Source organism: Malaclemys terrapin, chromosome 9, assembly GCF_027887155.1.
Source record: "Malaclemys terrapin pileata isolate rMalTer1 chromosome 9, rMalTer1.hap1, whole genome shotgun sequence".
Lineage (NCBI taxonomy): Eukaryota > Metazoa > Chordata > Testudines > Emydidae > Malaclemys > Malaclemys terrapin.
Window position 1 is genome coordinate 101,430,080 of NC_071513.1, and position 16,283 is coordinate 101,446,362.

General features: G+C 52.7%; 1 protein-coding gene across 3 annotated transcripts in view; it reads right to left on the reverse strand.

The window, feature by feature from the left end:
- Window positions 1-16,283, reverse strand: part of MASP1 (MBL associated serine protease 1) — a 69,200-nt gene that overhangs the window by 30,603 nt on the left and 22,314 nt on the right. For 2 of the 3 annotated variants that reach the window (XM_054039417.1, XM_054039416.1), the window contains exons 7-9: window positions 15,075-15,193; window positions 13,770-13,848; window positions 2,259-2,396 (exon numbers count right to left, since the gene is read on the reverse strand). In XM_054039417.1, the coding sequence (XP_053895392.1) occupies window positions 2,259-2,396; window positions 13,770-13,848; window positions 15,075-15,193 (336 nt within the window). Of the gene's footprint in view, window positions 1-2,258; window positions 2,397-8,317; window positions 8,777-13,769; window positions 13,849-15,074; window positions 15,194-16,283 lie in introns of those variants that run through there. The other variant, XM_054039418.1, reaches the window with a different exon arrangement.

The following is a 16,283-nucleotide window of genomic DNA, read 5'->3' on the forward strand; positions in this document are numbered from 1 at the left end:
CAGGAAGCAGCCGACCCTGTGACAATTGTATTGTCTCTCGGTGATTCCAGGGGCCTGACCTGGAGGGGTGCTAGGCGCCTCCAGCTCCCATTGACTTTGTCTGGAGCATTGGCCGCTCAGATCTTCTGAAGATCAGGCCCTGTGTCAGATCCATAGGACCAGGAGAGCAGCTAGTCTGACCCTGTAGCGGGGTGGTTACCCGCTCCTGCCCTGAGGGGTTTAAAACAGCCCTGGAGGAGGGCTGTGGAAGGGCAAGATGCCTGGGCTGATTGGGAGGAAGCAGACTCAGCTGGGGCCATGCCGTAATCAGGGCCCAGCTGGCCCTATAAAGGCTTGAGCTCAGGCAGTCTGTCTCTGTTTGTAGAGGGAGATGGGCCTGGCTGCAGGGCGCTAGAGACAGGGTACCTGAGTGGAGCAGGGCTGGGGACAGGCTGGGGAGCTCCAGCCTGGAAAGCCCCAGGCTGCGGCCTAGCAAAAGGCAAATAGATACTGGGGGTTGCAGAGGGCGGCCAAGGGGTAGGCAAAGGCAGTAGGTCCAAACCCAGCCTTGCCGATGATGAGTGGCGTATAATGCAGTCTGCCCCAGGGCGTGGGGACTAGTTGGTGACTGGCAATGGCCTTATTCGTGGGTGTTCCGTGGGGATGGGAGACCCTAAGACTGAGGGGTTACTGCCAGGGGGCAGCACCCAGAGGAAAGGGGCACCGGGGTCCTGGGAGGGACATGGGGCCAGCGGCAAGGCGGATCACTGGCCTGCAGAGGGCGCTCCAAGGCTGGCAGAGCTAATTCCCAACAGAGACCAGCAGGAGGCGCAGCAGGGTGAGTCCCGCACTATTACAGACCCCCCTGCATATCACAGGCTGTTACATTTCCCCCTGACACTGAGCCCACTAACATTAGTGAGGCTAACGCATTTCAATCCACTGTTGTGAGGGAAAGACTGGTTCTTCAAACCGCCATCCCGGCAAGCGTCCCCGCAGTGGTGTGCGCCAGTGAGGGCTGGTTCACACCCTGCTGCAGCCCTGATTTAACGGAGTCAGGTTGGAAAGCCATTTAGTTCTATCGGTGCAATCCTCTTGCATGCACACTCTGGGTTTGGCAGCCGAATGCTTTATACTGATTGGCTTCAATGGAGGTGTCAATACCGGGAGGGAAAATTGCTTTTGTGGTGAGCCAGCCACTCCCGGTCCCTATTCAAGCCCCAGTTGGTGGTGGTAAGTTTGCAAATGAATTGTATCTCTGCAGTTTCTCTTTGAAGTCTGTTTTTGGAGTTTTTTGTTGTTGTTGAAGGATGGCTACTTTTAAATCTGTTATTGACTGTCCAGGGAGATTTTTCCCTGCAATTTTCCCTCTCTTGATATTGACACCTCCATCAATTATTGGGAGTGGACCACATCCAACCTCACTGAATTGGCCCTGTCAACACTGGTTCTTCACTTGTAAGGTAACTCCCTTCTCTTCATGTGCCAGTGTAGGGTTACCATACGTCCGGATTTTCCCGGACATGTCCGGCTTTGGGGGGCTCAAATCCCCGTCCGGGGGGAAATCCCCAAAAGCCGGGCATGTCCGGGAAAATCGGGAGGCTCAGACGGGGCCTCTTTGTGCGGGGCCGGGGTCGCGGGGCCGGGGGCATGGTGCCGGGCCGGGAGCCGGGCCAGGAGCGCGGTGCTGGGCCAGGGGCCAGGCCGGGCCAGGGTCGCAGTACCGGGCCGCCGGGCCCGCGGGGCCGGGGAGCCGGGCCGGGCCCGCGGGGCTGGGAGCCGGGAGCCGAGGGGTGCGCCGGGCCGCCGGGGGGGCCAGCCTGGGCCGCGCCTCCTCCCCCCCCCCCCCACCCCCGTTACCTGCTTCAGGCTTCCCGCGAATTAAATGTTCGCGGGAAGCAGGGGAGGGGGCGGAGACTTTGGGAGGGGGCGGAGTTGGGGCGGGGGCGTGGGCGGGGCCGGGGCCCCCGGGGGTGTCCTCCATTAGGAGGCACAAAATATGGTAACCCTAATTTATGCCTCTCTGTAATTTTCACTCCAGGCATCTGAAGAAGTGGGGTTTTTTACCCACAAAAGCTTATGCCCAATCTATGTAATAGATACACTTAGATACCCCCTAGATTATTTGCACAATGCTCCGCAGATGCGTGCTTATTATTAACACTAGCCTCGTGCACATCGACTAGCCCAGCCATGAGCATGCCGCCCGCTCTCCCTGTTCAGAGCCCCACCCCCGCTTGAGTGGCCACAGCCCCTTCCCCAGCGGCGGATGGTCTCACCAGTGATATTTGGGGCTATCTGATAGTAGGGTTGCTGGCAGGAGTACCGGATCCCTGAGCGGTACGTGGTGAGATTGTTCCTCGTGGCGAAGGTGATGGACCCGTGTTCCAGCTCCACCGGTGCTTTGCAGTCAGCAACTAAAAGTCCACAAGGAAAGGAGATTTTTAGTAGCTTACGTACATATCCCGCTGTAGCAGGCTCTGCCCACTGCCTCTGTTGGGTATTGCTGCATGGCTTGCCCCTGGGGGAGCTCGAAAGGGGGTTGTATGTCAGCTGGCCTGCCAGCCCCCCCAGAGCTAGGCCGGCAGCAGGTGGGGATGTGTGCGAGTGAGATGGTTTTAACCCTTTGGGCACTGAGGAGGGGTATATCTGTCTTTAGTTCCTCGTCTTTCCCTTTCCTTCCAACAGGCCCTCTCAGCCCTTTCCCATTGGAATCACTCCCATTGAAGACCTGGCCCTGTTGAAGTCAGTGGGAATTTTGGCATTGATTTCAACAGGCCATGATTTCACGATTTAGCCTCGCCACACAACACCTTGCAATATGCCCCCTACCGACCCTTCCCTCTGTGAGTTTGCCCACTCCATCCCTACATAGGGCAATGGTTTCCTGTGATGAACCGTAACTCCAGTCAGTCTGTGTGCAGATATGACTCTGTCGAAGTCCAGGTCACTGATGCAATGAACTAGCCAGTGTGTTCATGCACCCTTGTGTTGCACTGGATTGCTCAACTGTGTGTCATAGGCATTATACTGCTAATAGCTAAGGGAGATTCTCTTTTGGCTCCAGTGGTAGGGCCTGGCCTTTGGGATGAGAAGACTGAGTTCTAGCCCTGCTATTGCTGTCAAAGTCTGAGTGACTGTGGTGTGTATTGTAGTGTTAACTGAAATCACTAGGCAGCTATGGATTTGTTACCATAAAATCCCTATATATTCCTGGTTAGGGAATGAATACTGCACAGGTGAGTAGGAGCTAACCGGTCAGACATGTGTGTCAAAGGGGTTCTGATGGCATCACGGGAACTCTGCGAATGAACTGCGAAGGGCTCATGCCATTGCTGGACTGAGTACTGCATGTGGAGCTCGGTACCTGGGCCGTGGTTGGATTCTCAAAAGATTTGACCATGTTCAGAGCTTGTAGACACTCAGTTATGACACTTTGCCTTGCTTCCTGCTGAGTATTCATTCCCATCAGAGCCTGGGAAAGGCAGGCATTGGTGTAATCATGACCAGCCGGGCCCAGACAAGGGAGGATCCCCTGCTAAACACGTCAGTAGCTTTATCTGGCTGCACAGTTGCTGGTGGACAAATACGTAGAATTGTCAGGCAGCAAATTAATCACTAGAAGGAGCAATGCAGCCCCAGGAACGTAACAACCAGCACAAGAGCAAACTAATGATCTAAACCCAAGGGCAGGATGTTCAAAGGGCAGCCCCTGCTCATACTAACCCCTACAACTGCCTTTTTCGTAGGACGTAAAGCCTGTGAAAAAGGCCACTTGATCTTTAAAGATCCTATGGCAACTTGGTGCGGTAAGCAGGATGTGCTCTGAATTCTGATCCTCTCAATGGGCTGCTACTTATTATGATACCTTAGCCCACACTATGCTCGGCACTGTGCAAACACAGGGCGAGAGATGCTGCCTGCCCCGATGAGCTTACGTGCTGACTAGAAGACGGACAGACACAGGGTGGGAGGCGACCAGAGGCAGGAAACGCCTGGTACGAAGTCATTCAGTAAGTCAGGTCAGAGACAGGAAGAGAACCCACGTGTCCTGGAGCCGAGCCCACCGCTCTATCCATTGACTCGCATTGCGGCTTTGCTGGGCTTTTGTTGTACCCCATCCCGCACTTTGTCTAGAACTCAGCCCTGCAAGCGCTGCCAGAAACCAACAGAACGACTCCCCTAGCAAGCACCACGCCAGCTAGGAAGTGTTTGAAGGATCAGAGACTTAGGTTTTGTCTCCACTGTTACCACCCTGAAGTGATGAGCTAGCATAGCGTCAGTGAGAGCGGCCACGCTGCAGAATAATACCAGGGCAACACAGCGTGATTGGGTCAGCCGCTGATGAGTTGTGTTAACACCAGCGGGAGTCCCATGCCCACTGCATTAGTAGATGGGGCAGCAGTAAGACTTGAGCTTCCACCATGCCTGAAACATGTCAGTTTAAAGCCCCACTGAACTTAAGCAGAGATTTGTGTGCGTGGATGGGAGTCAGGGTAGCAGCAACACTCAAGTTATACTTCGAGCTAACACGTTGGTTAAGACAAGCTCTGCGAATTCTACAACTTGAGAAGGGGGGAAGGATAGCTCAGTGGGTTGAGCATTGGCCTGCTAAACCCAGGGTTTTGAGTTCAGTCCTTGAGGGAGCCATTTAGGGATCTGGGGCAGAAATCCGTCTGGGGATTGGTCCTGCTTTGAGCAGGGGGTTAGACTAGATGACCTCCTGAGGGCCCTTCCAACCCTGATATTCTATATCAAGACTGCCCATTCTGCTGGACAAGGACATCATAGTTGTCTCTGAGCTGCATAGCACATGGTTAGCGCTCTATAAATAATAATCAGCCAAGGGGCCACATTTGTGATGTCTGAGTCACGCAACTGCCCTTATAGGAAAAAAATGAACTTCACGGTAAAACCAGACAAACCCCACATCACTTCAAAACTTCCTCCCCTGCCGTTTTATTTTCTTGTATCTTCCTGGCTGGGGCTTTGTCACATTTTAAAGTGGCAACACGTTTGGGATGGAAATGGAGGCGGCTGTCATAACTCTGGGGCTAATCAACATCTGTGGTGACCAGGGCCGGCTCCAGGCACCAGCGCAGCAAGCAGGTACTTGGGGCGGCCAAGGGGAAGGGGCGGCATGTCCGGCTCTTCGGTGGCTGGAGGGAAGGACCTGCCGCCGAAGAAGAAAGCGGCATGGTGGAGCTGCCCCTAAAGTGCCACTGATCACAGCTTTTCTTTTTCTTTTTTCTTTTTTTTTTTACCGCCGCTTGGGGCGGCAAAACCCCGGCAGTCGGCCCTGGTGGTGACCTGTTGACCATGAGCAGTAACAACGGGGTGTTATAGGAAAGCCCAGGCGAAACGTATGCTGTTGTTGTTAATTACTATTGTTTGTATTAGGGTATCACCTAGGAACCCGTGTCATGAACCAGGGCTGCATTGAACTAGGCATTGTACACACACAGAGAACCACCTGTAGTTACTAAGCTGAACAGAACTTTCATAGACTACAGTCAAACTGGCTACAAGAACTGTGGTGAGGTCTCTAAGATCAGCGCTCTCTTACCTGCTAAGCCTCGGGTACCTGCTTGGGGGAGCTGAGGGCCCAGGCAGAGATGGGCATTGGCTCGGTCTTCCACACAATTGGTTTTCGGTAGAGGCTCTGAGTTACAGGTGAGCAATGAGCCTCTTGGAAAAGAATCACCAAACAAAGAGGGGTAGGGTGGTGTTGTCCGAACATCTCTCTCCAGACAGACCCACTCTGTCTTCTTTCTCCGCTCTGCCTTTGCTTGTGGCACTCCTGGATGTCAAAGCCATCTGGGCTGAGACTACAGATTATGCCCTTGGTGACCAGAAAGCCCTAACCCTTTACCATCAGGAGTTAGAAGGGACCCAGACAACCCTGGCCATTCAGGTGTCCATATGCAGCAGTATTATGGCGTTACCAGCGTGTATCAATCAATGCCCCCCACAAGATATTACCACTGGGGATGACGGTAATGCTGTCACGCCATTCCCAGGGCCTCTGCCTTCAACTGCCGCTACTTCCGGGCCTGGGCACACTCAGTTGCCCCAGTCGCTGGGCCTTTGCTTCAAAACACTGCGCAAGAGTTGAGTGGCACCCGAGCAGACTTGGTTAGGAGTCGTTGAGGGTGGGTTTGCAGTAGGAGAAGGACAGCAAAAGGGGAGGGTCAGGAATGGAGAGACAATGGTTATCCAGAGATGGCAGCTTCTTCTGCACCATCATCATGATTTTCCTCCTCCTTTCAGTCTCATGCTGCCCGCTGTGGGGAAAAGGCCTCCAGTTAGCAAGGGCTTCAAGCTGCCAGAGACGTGCCGGGTCACAGGCCTTCCTCATGAACCACGAGTGGTGCGGAGTGGTGCTGGCAGCAATGGCCTGAGGATGTGGCCTTCTCAGGGTGTTGAAATCTGCAGAATCTAGAGCCGGGATCTATTTCTCCTCTGCTCACCCCTCACAATGTCTGCTCCCACCCCCCGCTGCCACTGGAGGAGACAGTCGGTACAACCTGTGACCCAGTGGCCATTTGTACCCTTCATAAGAATGACCTAACCTGATTCCTGGCCCTCCGGGTGCCTGTGTTATGAAGAGAATTTGCACTGGATTATGGATGGAAAATGTCGTGCCTTGTGACTCGTACACGCAGGGTTTGCCTCAGGCCAGCCTTTGCAGGGAGGTGGTGTTCGGGTGGTATGGGGTGAAGTTAAACTCCATGGTCCTGATTCTCAGTCACGCGAAGATCCCTTTTCACTGGCCTGGCACTACCCCGTTGGGAAGCTCTCTGAGGCTTCACGATAATGCTGATTCCAGGCCTTAAATATTACTGAGGTTTGTGTCACAGTGTAGCCCCCAGGAACCCCAGAACAACCATGCTGGTCACACCAATAGTCCAGCTAGCCCAGTATCCTGGCTTCCGACAGTGTCCAGTGCTAAGTGCTTCAGAGGGAATGAGCAGAACAGAGCAATTTATTGAGTGATCCATCCCCGGCCGTCCAATCCCACCTTCTGGCAGTCAGAGGTTTAGGGACACTCAGAGCATAAGGTTGCATCCCTGACTGTCTTGACTAATAGCCATTAATGGACCTATCCTCTGTGAGCTTTTCCATTCTTTTTTTGAACCCACTAATACTTCTGGCCATAACATCCCCTGGCAATGAGTTCCACAGGCCGATGGGTGTTGTGTGAAGGATACTTCCTTATGCTTGTTTTAAACCTGCTGCCTATTAATTTCATTGGGTGACCCCTGGTTCTTATGTTATGAGAAGGGGTAAATAACCCTTTTTCTCCACACCAGTCATGCTTTTATAGACCTCTATCATATCCCTGTTAGTCGTCTCTTTCCTAAGCTAAACAGTCCCAGTCTTTTTAATCTCTGCTCCTATGGAAGCTGTTCCAGACCCCTAATCATTTGTGTTGCCCTTCACTGTACTTTTTCTAATTCTTGATCTATAATTAATTGATCTTTCCTAATGGTTCCTAACATTCTTTCAGCAACCTAGCAGATGCAGAGTCCTGGGAACAGAGCAAAGGGGATGGGGCCTTAGCAGGTATGTCCAGAAGTGTGGGGCTCTCACAGTAAGATACATTTGACCTGGACAGTGAATTTGGCTTGGGGTGAAGGTAGTTATGAATTCTGTAGCTTTTCTTCCATGGGGGTCTACTGCTGCCGGTCCCCATGGCAGGAAAGAGAAGACAGATCTGCTGGTCCTCCCATGTGGGGCAGATGAAGGGAAGCTCTCAAGAGCCCATCTTCATCCACTCTCTCCCCATCACTCCCGCTGCGGTGTATCATTTCCCCTGCCCATGCCCATCACTACCACCTAGCCCTTCCCCCCCCCCAACTCCCCCGCTCCTTTCCCTGGCTTGCTCTATTTTCTTCCCCCTTTCTGTCCCCAATAGCATGGTTCCAGCCCTTGCCCCAATTCCTGCTAGCCAGTGCTCTCTGGCCCTGGAGGTCTCTGCTAGATCTGGGATGGGTGGCAAGGAGCTGGAACCCTCAGCACGGAACCATGAAGAGTCCAGTTGTGTCAGGGCTTTGGGCTGGCAAAAGCAGGTTAAAGAGACTTGTGATCACAGACAGCTTCCCCGTGGATCTATCTTGTAAGCACCTTTTAGTCCCAAAGAGCTGGGGGCAGGGGGTTGAAATGCACTGGAACATGCTGACCTAGGCTGGCATTTTTTGCCTCATGCTATTTAGCTAGACTAGAGGGAGGAACGTTTCTTATTCATTACACTGAAACAGATTCCCAGATTTACCCAGAGAGCAAAGAGTTAAATTAAACCAAGCCAACAAAACAAGCACAGACAAGGCCGGCAAGCTGTGCAGAAGGACTTTCATTGCAGTGGGGAGCGGGGCTGGGATGGAGTGGGAGGAGCGGTTGTGTCCGTGGAGAGCGCCAGGATGCGAGCTCCCGGGCGTGTGTTATGTCTCCCAGCAGCCTAGAGGGTGGTTTGTTTGTTTTCCGGCGGGGGCTTGAGCGTTTGAATTCGTTTCAGTTTTGTTTTTTCTTTCCCTTTCCGGAGTTAAGCGCGGGCCGGGCAGAAAGGGGTTAAGCGCACAGCCCCGTACGTACAGCAGCGATGAATCCCATTGTGGCCCATACAGGTCAGGAAGGGTGACGGGGTGGGGATACCCCGCTGGAGCCCTAGTGACTCCCTGACACGTCTAAGAGACACTCTGGCCACTCTAAGGGGTGTGGCTTGATGGCACCCGGGCTCATGCTGTCGCTTGGTCCGACTCAGCTCCTCTCTCTGGCCGGGGGTCGGTTGTTTCTGCAGCTGCACCGAAAGCAGAGGAGAAGGGGGGAAAGAGGAAAGCAGAGAGAGAGAAAGCAGAATCAGTGGATGAGCAGAGGAAGTTCATGCAGGAAAAACAGCCCAATAACACCAGAAATTGTTAACGCTCCGCGGCATCAATTCAGCAAGCGTGAAAGGCAGCTTGGGTTGTACACACTGACTGCTGTGCTCTGGAGTTTGTGCACAGGGATCCATCTCTATTAAAAATCTATAGGCACTACAGTGCAATGGAATCTGCTTAAAGGGAAACCTCTCTTAGAGGAGTAAAAGTCCTCTATGGGCTTCCTCATTTCACACATCCTCCTTGGCCTCACTGTGCTGACATCCCCAGTGGGATGCAGCCCACACCAGCTTGGCCAGCTCCCGTTCCAATGAAACTTTCCTCATTGGGCCCAAGTCAGCTCCCCCATCAGTGTTTATTAGCGCTCGGTCCAAAATCTATGTATTTACGGCCAAATGTTTTGGGGGGAAAGTTTCATTTTTGTGCATCTTTTTCATCGATTCTTTCTTTGGAGGGATTTTAATTGACAACAGTTTCCCCCCCTCCCTCCATTTTTTTTTTTTTTTACAACCAAAACTGACAGTTTTGGGGGTTTCAATTTTTCAACGAAACCTTGAAAAGATTTTGATGACAATTTCTCTTTGGTCCAAAAGCTGGTGGGGGAAAAACATTTGTGAGGAAAAACTTCCAGCCAGTTCTAGTTTTTTTTTCAGTCTCCGCACAAGCAGAGCTCCAAACAAAATCAGTGGGAGACTGGTATAGTAATAGGGGAATTGGAAACTCAAGGTTTGACTGAATTAGGGGCATTCCTTTGTATTTTACAGTAATAATTGCTCCACACGCTTCAAAGACAATATTGTAAGATATGATCATGTTTAGCAATTCTAGCAGCGTCACGCTTTCCATCTTCAGCGAGATTTGCAAACCAAAATGTACCCTTACAAACACCACCATGCAGTGGGTTCTGCAGATGCCTGTAGTATTATTATTTTCAAATAAAGATCCCGCCCGCAATGATATTTGCGAGGAGAAAGTTGTGGATCAGGAAAACTCCAGCCAGCAACGTTTCTGGGTCCTCAGAGTGTCCCCTGTTCCCAAGTGTCACCAATACAAGAGAGGAACAAGAGCCAAAATGTGCATCTATGGCTCAAAGCAACTGCATGGATTAGCAAGAGAGTAGAATCCTAGGCGCCCATCCTGGATATACATGGGTGTGTGGAGAGAGAGAGTAGATGGGGGAGAGGCAATGTTTCCTCACAGCTACAGAAGGGTCCAAGCCACAGGATTTGGATCCATGATTCCACACAGGGGTTTGGATTGATCAGCCGAATGGGTCCCAAGACTCCAAAGATTGAAGCGGGATCTTGGTCCGAGCTCCACCAAAGATCAAAGGCTGGGAGTGAGCTTCCTGGGCTGGTATGGGATCAGAAGCGGCAATCCCAGCATGCCCAGCCTAGCCACAGGCTGGATCTACTGGAAACCTTAGGACGGGGTCCGTGCCCGTGACATTGTAACTGTGATTTTGAAGCCCAAGAGCTCCGGTCAACCTCCAAAATGCAGGGGCCTTCTTCAAGCTGCGCTACTTCCCAAAGCCTTCGGAAGCTCCTCCATCCATAACCAACAAAACCTACCTTGGTCCTCTGGTCAGCCACCAGAGTGTTTCTTCACACAACGCACAGTCAACCTGTGGAACTCTTTGCCAGAGGATGTTGTGAAGGCCAAGACTATAACAGGGTTCAAAAAAGAACTAGATAAATTCATGGAGGATACGTCCATCAATGGCTATTAGCCAGGATGGGCAGGGATGGTGTCTCCCAGCTTCTGGCAAACAGAGGCTGGAATGGGCAACAGGGGATGGATCACTTGATGATGACCTGTTCTGTTCATTCCCTCTGGGGCACCTGGCATTGGCCACTGTCGGAAGACAGGATACTGGGCTAGATGGACCTTTGGTCTGACCCAGTGTGGCCGTTCTTATGATCTCTCCTCAAGTGTGTGCTTGGTTGCTAGATGGATGATAGGGGCTAAGAGTCAAGGTTCAAAGAGTCCCACAAGGGTTTCAGGCCAGGCTGCCATTGCTCTCAGTGTGAGTAGAACGTTTTGCAGTGGCTGGAGTTGTAACCCCTTTTACTGACCTCGAGACTTCCTGAATGGTGATTGCCAAGCGAGGGAGACCGGCTGACTTCCCCCACCCTTCCCTCTTCTCTGCTCTGGAATAGGTGGCAGCAAGTTCAATACATCGGAGCATAAAGGAAACTGTCAGTGTTTGGGGATTGGTGGTACTTCTTTCGTGTAGAGGAGTTAAACTGGACGGTTCTGAACGTTCTGCTCTGGAGGCCAAAGCCCTCCTCCATTCATCACAGATCAGCACCAGCTTGGTGCGTTCTTCCCCAACACTGCCCCATGTGCCTCCACCTGACCGGGCCGGGGCTGTGTGTCGGGGTGTGCAAACCCTGCACTAGCCAGGAAAGGATGGTGGAGTGGTTCTGGGCTCACCGAGCCCTGCCCGGCCTGTCAGGAGTGGTGTGAAAGTTCAGCAAAAGGCTGCTCTGGGATGAGGACAGACCTCAAGTCTCCAGCTCCCAGGGCGAGGCCTGATGGAAGGCAGGGGCTGCTCCCATGACCACAGACTGTCTAGGCCCCCTGAGAGGAGAGCCAGGCTATAAACAGTCACCTCAAGACCCTTTCCGGTGGCTGAGCAGAGGACATTGAGCCGGACTGTGGCTTGCCCAAGACTGCCTGAAGGAAGAGAGGCTGGGGACTCGTCTGGGACTCATTTGTTTAATTTTCTCTCTGCCTTTAACCTTGGTGGGGGTGAACTCCAGGGGAGCTTAGCTGGAGGGCTGGGTTTCTGTCTTTGGGCCGGTGATGTTAACATCCACAACCTGAATGATGACAGCCCAAGTAAGGACGTGACCCAAATGGGGGCTGCAGGGGGACCAGGCCCCTGACAGACTACCTAGAGGGGACAGAGGGGAGTTCAGACTCCAAGCTGACATTGCCAACATTCGGGTGCCAGCTAATGCCAATTGGGATGGTGTTTTTCATAACGCACACAAGTCCTCTGCTAGGAACTGGGTGGACCAGTGGCGTGCCGTCTGCGTGTGCAACGCATGCATTGCATGCCCCAGGACAGGAGGTGCAATTCCGTCCGGCCCCCGAGTGCGCACAGAGGATGCCATTTTCTAGAAGAAAACGGCGTTCTCCGCACAGCATGACCTCGCAAGTGCCATATGTGTAAGGTCGTGTTGCATAGAGGACATCATTTGGTACGCAAGTGTAGAACTGCACGCATGCCTACATGCCCCTGGGGTGGATTCTGCCAGTTCATTTAACACTGGCCACTGTCAGATGATGATGCCTTTTGGTTACCTCTGACCTGAGCTGGATCGGCACCGATGACCTTGAGGTCAAAGGCTCCTTACCCTGGCACTAGCTTTTTAATCTTGAACATTTCACTCAGCTGATCATTTGGAGGAACATTTACCTTTCCTTTTTCGCTTCACCTGCAGCACAAGAGTGAGCCTGGACTGCCAACCTGGTACCACCCAGTGTCCTAAAACCCTGGGGATGCCGCTATTCCTGTTCTGTAAGAGCCACCTGTAGATGGCATGAGAGTAGGACATGCGGGTTTAAGCAATCTATACGTTCCCTGACATGGAAACCAGGGCACTAGTTCAAAAGGCAGACGTTAGTGAGGAGAGCCATAGCTGTGCATGCTGGAGAAAAGCCAGTGGTTGCAGGAAAAAAATAATTGGGATGAAGGGTGTAAATAGTGCATTTCATTAGCTTGATTTCAGAGACGGGGGAACTGGGTCAGAAGACATAAGAAGTGATCTGAGGCCTGGTCTACACTACAAAGTTAGGTCGACATAAGTCGCCTTGCACGGACCTATTTGTGCAAGTGTCTACACTCAAATTCGTCTCTGGCTGATATAAGCGCCCCACTATGGTGATGAAGTAAAACGACTTCCTTGAACGGTGCGAAGCTCAGCTTGGTGAGCCCCTTACCAGCTCTCCCCTGTGTGCAAGCAGTCAGGTACGCACGTGCACAAGCGGTATACTAACGTTGGCAGCTGTCCACCGACGCAGCTTGTGTCGACCAAAGTCTGTAGCATAGGCATGGTGTGAGTCTTCACGCTTTCCTTCAAATGGAACTTTTTTTTTTTTTTTTTTGAGGTTTGCAAAAATATTTGGCCAACATTTCTAATTCGTTTGATTTGTCTCTGCATTGCCTAGTTCTGGGTAGAGTTAGAACCACACCAAAGCTGTGGTTTGGAACCCCCCCCCCCCGAACTGGCAAGAAATTCAGATTTAACAAATGGCCCTTATGTCTATAATGGGCAGAGTAACCACATCCATCCACCCAGCTCCACACATCTCCCAGACTTGGGCAAGTCCAGATTCACACCAGAACTCGGCTCCCCGCAGCTGAGAGTAGAAGCGAAGGAGCGGAACGATCACAACAAAGACTGTTCTGGTGAGATCTCCACCCAGATTTTGTGAATGAAAGAAATTCTGAGAAGGTCTTAAGTGGCACCTGAACCTTTCCATATCCCCCCCACCCATTGCTAGTTGCTTTCGGGCTTGATCCAGCTCCCAGAAAAGTTAACTGGAGCCTTCCCACAGATGTCAAGGGGCACTGGATGTCTGGCTGAAGATTTACTCAGATGTGCCAGGCTGTGGCTTGCTTGGCCGTCTGAGATGTGAGAAGCTCAAACAGCCTGGAAATCCAATTGCATTAGTAAGTCACTCAAGGGAAAAAATAAAACACCCAACCTGTGGCATTGGGCACAACCTCTGTTCCGTTTAGGAGAAAAAGCCAACCTGGATTTCAGAGGTATAATTAATAGCCACCCTGGCTGGTGAGGTGCCTCTGAGCAGCAGATTGCACTCTGAGCCTGGCACGGTAGCTCCATTTAGCGTTCAGTGGTTGCACAAGATGAGGGGGGGTAGGGGGGGCGGGTTTCTTACTTTTGCAGATGGGGATCTTGTTGCTCCATGTTCCATCCTTCAGACACTCGATCTGGAAGGAGTCGCTCTCCATGTTATCCTGGGCGGAAGGGACAAGCGAAAACCATTATCCACGCAGCCAAAGGACCTTCCCCTCCCACTGCAAAGACTCGTCTTCCCAATGTCTGACCGGGCCAGCTATCCACCTTAAAGAGACGCTGCTCGCTGGACAAGCCAGTAACAAAGAGAGTTTCCTCTTCATTAAGAACCCCTCAGTTTACTGAGTTTGAAAGAAAATTAGAAAAGAAATGTTTGTTTGTTTTCAAATATGATGGCAGTGGGCGCAGTATTAGAACCTAGAGAGGAGGATGGAGCAACCTATCATAGGGTTTTAGTGTACTGGGATGTAGGAGTGATGCTAGAGACAGATTATATAAGGAGAGAGAGAGAGAGAGAGAGAGAGATCATTTTATGAAGCCCCAGGGATGGGGTAGGTAGAGCTGAGGACAGCTCAGTACTGATTCAGAGGTAAGAGTTCCACCCACTGATTCTCAACATTTCCCTCAGTTACCAGCTGCTCTGTGGAGGTCACCTACCAAAGAACCAGCCCTGCTTGGCTTGGGAGGCATCACAGACAGCGGCACACCAGGTGCCTCCGTCTCTTGGGAAGATGCCAAGCCTCGCGTCTGGCTTATTTGTAGGTAGTTAGCTGGCGTGGGCGAGAGGTCTAGCTGGTAGTTGGGGGACGTGCTGTATTCTCTCTCGTCCCACTTCTTTAGTGGCTAGTTTGTGGATGTAAGTGTAGTGGGCCCTTGTGGATAGTTCTTGCTCTGGGAGAGTTTGACGAGCTTTTGTTTAATTAATTTCTCCCTTCCGAGCACTGTCCGAGGAAAGGAAATGAGATAATGGAAGAGCCCGGTTGCCTTGAAATGAAGGGAACCTCTTAGTGAAGGAGAGCCAAATTCTTGGCTGCGGTAGAGTCAGACCAGCAGAGAAGCTGGCCCAATTAGGACAATGAGGCGGCTTGCTCATGTATCGCTGGGGCCTTGCAGGGGGCACCTGCAGCCTCCTGTGGCAACGACGCCCATCCCGGGATCGTTTCAGAGCGTTTAGGGACCATCCGATCATCTAACCTGACCTCCTGTGCCCGGGTTTTGGCTCATTACCATAGAACACTGTAGGCGTCCTTAAATAAGGACCTGCCTTTGGCGCGAACGCCAGACCCGTGGAGCGCCCCCCGTGGCCCCAGGTTTCCTCTGGTGTAAGAGAGAAGAGAACCTGGCCCACTGCCCCAAACTCTCAGATCAAAGCCAGTGGCTCTTGTACCTTTAGCACGTTGTAGCCGGTGTTGCAGCTGACGACCACCTGGTCCTTAAACGTGTATGTGGCCTGCGAGGGCTCGATTTTCCCGTTGATTGGCGGCTGCACCAGTGGGCACGGGTTCCCTTCGAGGGGGGGACAAAGAAAGACCACGCTGACTGACTGGCGAGAGTGTGCGTGGGGGGAGCCCCAACCTATGGAGGCTGTTCTGAAATTCCAGGACCCACAGCTGTTTGTTAGGATAATAGTACTCAGCAATTCTCACTGGGCCAGACCTGCAGGCAGAGGGGCGTGTCACGAGGGGCACAGATATCGTTGCTTCCTAGTGGGTTGCCTTTGGAATCCCCCCCGAGCTGTCTTGCCCACGCCCTGGCCTGGCTATTTTCTAATGTTTTGGATGAGATGAGGCCCGATGACTGCGGACGTAGCATAGACCTCCTGTTTCTCCCAGTGGCCCAATGCTCGGCACTGCTGCTGTTAGAGTCAGGTACATCCACGTGGTTTCCAAGTGGCAAAAAGATTTGTTGGCGGGGCCAGTCGGTCCCTGCAGCTAAGCTAATGCCCGGGGTGAGCTGCCTGCTGTGCTGAACCTGCAATGTGATTGGCACCCCGTGTACCAGGCTGGGACTGAACCATCCGGCTGGTAGGTCAGGGCAAGCCGCTGGGGGGAGCAAGGAACCCAGCAGTTGGCTCACCCGTGGGTGGGGCGGTGTGACACTTGCACTGATTAGCACGGGCTCAGTGACCTCTCCTGGGCAGCACCATGCAGAGGAGGAGGATTAGGGCGGGGGGTGAAGGCTGGGGAAGAGATGGAGCTGGAGAAACCGTCCTCATTGCCAAAGCCTGAGTCTCTGAATGGAGGGAGCAGAGAACTCCGCAGTGGGAGCGGTGCAGAGAGACAGGCTTTACCACGGCCCGGCAAACACTCCCCCGCCGCCAGCCCAGCAGAGCTGCTGCCTTTACATCCCCACAGAGACACACCCGAGGTCAGGTCCCCCCGTGGGCCACTCCGTGCAATGCTGCGCCCCTGGGTGAGATGCCAGCAGCAGCAACTGACCCTAGGGACCTTTGCATCCAAAAGCCTGTCCTAAGCTCAGCCCACTACCTAGCTGTATTAGCCCAGGCTGCCGCCACCTGTTTCTGCGGGCCCGCCACCACTAGAGGGGGCCAGAAAGCCGCGCTGAATGTGGACAGGTGACACCCTCCAGGCCAGCA